Genomic DNA, 4,571 nt, shown 5'->3' on the forward strand with positions numbered 1-4,571 from the left:
GCATTGTCAGGATTAATGGTGGTGACCTTCGAAACAGAAGATTTGAGCAGTAAGTGTGTACTGGCTGCACTGCCTCTCTTACACGCCTTAGCCCTGATAGAGTGCATTCAATTGAAATGCTTCCAACAGCATGTCTGTGATCTCTTGTGTACTGGAAAGGAGTATTTTTTGCCATTATATACTTTTTAAAAATTTAGTCAAACTCAAGGTAATTACTACCATTAGACTGTATTTCAAAATACTCTCTGAATGATAAAGCTCTTTTAAAATATTATGGAAAAGTTAGGCTTTATAATTTTGCTGCTTCCTCATCTTTTGGAATATTGACCAGTGTGCTCATTTTTATTATACTTTAACTCATACTTCAACTTTGCACGTAACATCTCAGTACAAATAAGCAGAGAAAGCTCCTTTGAAACACAATATTGTGTTATACTCAGATTATCTTTATACTGATTCAAGCTTTTATTCAATTAAAAAAATAAAAATTGGCCAGTTCCTATAAAACAAGGCATGAGTGATCAGAACTTTTAAGTGTGGGGTGAGACCTAACTGGAGAACTGGTGTGAGATGGAGCTGCCTCTCAGCTGGTCATGGGGATAGCACTGGGACCTGCTGCTTTTAACCTTTTGAATCATTGAAGCTGGATTGGTGTTCTGGAGATTTTTGCATACACAGACTTGAATTAATTTTGCTGATAAGTAATGAATAGTTGCTTTCTGTAGTTTTCTAAGTTTATTTATAAAGTGCTGCTTTTAACCTTTTGAATCATTGAAGCTAGATTGGTGTTCTGGAAATTTTTGCATACACAGACTTGAGTTAATTTTGCTGATAAGTAATGAATAGTTGCTTTCTGTAGTTTTCTAAGTTTATTTATAAAGATATTTATTTCTTTGAAAAATCAAATGGTCTCTCTATAAGGAAATTTTATATTTTTTACAAGTTGCATTGGATAATGTTGTAGGGAGGAGGTTGGATTTGATTTCTATTAATATTGAAATTATACCTCCATTGTACTTAAAATTGTTTAATGATTTACAGTTGCAAGCACAGTATTTTATACGTAACTATAGATAATTTTGCTATTTTTATTTAGAGAATGAGAAATTTATATTTGGAGAAACAGCTATGCTTATATCTGAGCTTGCAAACTTGATTGATTAAATGGGTTATTAGAATTTTGCTGTTCAGTTTGAAGTCTGTCAGATCTTATTGCTTAATTAGTATACTTAATTAAGCTCATAATATCTTTTAGTCTGCCATTCTTAATTTGCTAATTTTCTCTTCCTTCTCAAACCCAGAGCACAACATATGTTTCGCCAAGCCATGCGTACACCCATCATTTGGTTCCATGTGGTTCCTGCAGCAAATAAAGAGCAGTATGAACAGCTATCTCAAAGTGAGAAGAACAATTATTATTCTAGCCGCTTCAGCCCTGACAGCCAGTATATGGATAACAGGAGTGTGAACAGCGCAGGGCTTCACACACTGCAGAGAGCACCCAGACCGAACCAGCTGCCTGAGCAGACAGACTCAAACCCACGACTACCTCACAGTGCACACCCCTCTGGAAAACCGCCCTCAGCTCCGGCTCCAGCTCCCACACCACAGAATGTATTTACTACAAATGTAAGCAGTGGTTATAACACCAAAAAGATAGGCAAGAGGCTTAATATCCAGCTTAAGAAAGGTACGGCCTATCTTGTTTTTGTTTTTTGGAATTTATTTTAAAAGTCACTCAACTAACCAATAGCACTCAAGTTTTATCCCATTATTATGTGAAAGAATTGAGATACTTTTTTAAAAAAAAAGCTACTTAATATATTTTAAAATTTATTTTTATCCTTTTCAAATTCATTTTTCTATGTAGAAATTGAAATGTGAAAGTTCAAAGAATAAGACTTTAAAATTTAAGTTTGCGAGAAAAAGGTAGCAGTTACCCCTGCAGTAAAATTTTTGGTAATGAATGAAAATGGTCTTAGGACATTACTATTATAAAATAGTAGTGAGGATTTGACTTTATTGATTGACCCACTTGCTGTCCAAAGACAGCTCTCAAAGAGGACTTTAGAGGGTGTCCACCTCCAGCCCAGTGCTTTGATGATGGGGAGTGACTGATTTGGGCAGGGCTGTCATGGTTCGTGGTAGGTTGCTGAGAAGCCAGTCCATTGCCTCTTTCTCTGCTGCTTTTCCAGAATACTACATTGCTTCCCTTTCTTAAGGGGATGTGTGAGGTTGTGATGGGGATTGCTAGTTCTTCATACACTTTGTACCATTGTATTTAAGTAGCCCCTTCCCATAGATGGTGGATCTGTGTGTACTGGGAGCATGCTTTTCCAGTTCACGTCCTCCATGGCTTAGAGAAAATTGCTGGACTGGACTTCCTGATTTCCAACCCATGTTCCCTCCAGGCACTGAGAGACACTTTTGCTGTTCATCATCAATTTTAGCTGAAGTCTTTGGTATCTTTTAAAATTATGTCTTTCAAAATGGTGTCATTATAAAAAAGATTTCTCCTTTTATGAGCTTAACCAACTCCTGCAGTTGGATGGAAATGAATCCGAAAGAGGTTGGGTGATTTCTTCAGGTATCGTGGCTGCTGGCAGCAGATTCTTACTAGAATGTTTTCCATATCCTGATATTCAGACCATTGTTTTTTTCTATTTGGGGTAGCATTTACAGGGTTGTAAACTCTGAGACTGCAAATTCCTTTCTAAATCATATTCTTTCATTGAACTTTATGTGAACCACAAGTTATATACATGGCAGATCATTTTCGCCTTCAGTAACAAAGATAAAATTGGGGTTTTTCTGATCCCTGGCACAGTCTTGCCAACCAGTGGTTTGGTGCTTAGAGAAGAGGGAGATGGAAGAGGAATATGGCAGGGGGCAGTGAAGGGAAAGGAAATGATTAACAAATGAGTTCCAAGTGGCTCATTTACATGGAGATGCGCGGCCCTCGCTTTGCCTGTCGCCAGTGCCACCAACAGACCAAGTGCAGGTTAACTACCTAGCAGGAGACAACTTGGGTATATTGGGGCTTAATCATTTCTGATAGTAACAGGTTACCATATGCACCATTTGGACATAAACGTAAGCCAGACATTAAGAAGCCAAACTGATCCTTCTCCAACAATTCAACTCAGGTGAAAAACCAGGCTCCTCGCGTGTTCCATCTGTGTAAGTCCTAGTCTTAGAGGCCTCCCATGAAATGTGGGAAGTTCTGTGACTGTACTAGAATGAGCTTCTTGTCTCACTCCCAAAAGGAGAGGAAAAGAGAGGAGAGGAGGGAAATTCCATTCAGGGAATTTGTTTCTCTGCGCATGGCAATCCTCTACTAATGTGCTTTGAGTGACAGCAGTTTTTCGAAAACTGGGATCAACTCTTAGTACTAAAAAGAGAAGCCTTCAGGATAATGATCCTCTGGCGTAATTTTGAAATTATGTCATATAACATGACAAAGTAGAATAGCCTCAGTGTACTTGCTTCCATAATTATGATTTCTTAATATTTATTGCCATTTTGGCATTCTCAAATACGCTGCTCTTATAGAAATTAGCTTTTTAATAAAGTCAGAGGAGAAGGTCAGTAATCTGTTTCAGTCAGTGCAAAATGTTTTGTTGGCTTTGCTAAATGAAAATTGATATCTATTTATCTTTCTTTTAAAGGTCATTGCTTGAACTTTTAGCTTACAGATTTAGGGGTTATTGCTGATATTTTAATAGTATTGAAGTTCATCTAATAGCCAGCCTTTGTAGTTCATACAAATTAATATTGCAAAAGGAGAATAATTTAGAATTCTTTCTTAATAAATGTTATTGCAAGTCATTAGAGTTCTACGAAAGCTCAGAGACATATAGAAACATCACAGCAGAATAATTAAGATTTCATATAGACAGTATGCCATTCAGGTCTTCGGCACAGAAGATTTAAGAAGTTAACAGTCCAGGCACATTAACGTGACTTCAGACTAGAAGTAAATGCATGTTTCGCTTGAACTTGAGAATATTTACAGTAGATTTTATTACAGACAGAATTATCGAGTGTGTTCTTAGCTACATTATGTTTCTTTTTTAACCCACATTTTTTTTCTATAAGAGTGAAGAATGCTGATTGTCTTTGATTAGAACTAAATACAGATATTTTAGTAATGATGATTGTATGAAAACTGAACAAGCTATCATTGTAGCTAGCATATAATATTATATTACCAATTATTGTTACATTTAAGATTTTTTAATGAAGTAAACTAAAAACCTAGGGTGTCAGTGTTAAACTTTAAACTCAGTTCAAAAGGAACTAATGTGCTTTGAGTGACAGCAGTTTTTCAAAAACTGGGATCAACTCTTAGTACTAAAAAGAGAAGCCTTCAGGATAATGATCCTCTGGCGTAATTTTGAAACTATGTCATATAACATGACAAAGTAGAATAGCCTCAATGTACTTGCTTCCATAATTATGATTTCTTAATATTTATTGCCATTTTGGCATTCTCAAATACGCTGCTCTTTTATAGAAATTAGCTTTTTAATAAAGTCAGAGGAGAAGGTCAGTAATCTGTTTCAGTCAGT

The 4,571-nt window shown here is 36.2% G+C and overlaps 1 protein-coding gene across 1 annotated transcript; it reads left to right on the forward strand.

Annotated features, from left to right (window-relative positions):
• Positions 1-6: 6 nt before the first annotated feature.
• LOC103583941 (partitioning defective 3 homolog) lies at positions 7-1,690 on the forward strand (the record flags this gene model as incomplete). Its single annotated transcript, XM_008565114.1, has 2 exons — positions 7-49; positions 1,302-1,690. A coding segment is annotated over exon 2 (379 nt), but the record flags the coding sequence as incomplete, so codon positions are not given.
• Positions 1,691-4,571: the final 2,881 nt, after the last annotated feature.

The sequence above is a fragment of the Galeopterus variegatus genome, unplaced genomic scaffold, assembly GCF_000696425.1.
Source record: "Galeopterus variegatus unplaced genomic scaffold, G_variegatus-3.0.2 Scaffold31192, whole genome shotgun sequence".
NCBI lineage: Eukaryota > Metazoa > Chordata > Mammalia > Dermoptera > Cynocephalidae > Galeopterus > Galeopterus variegatus.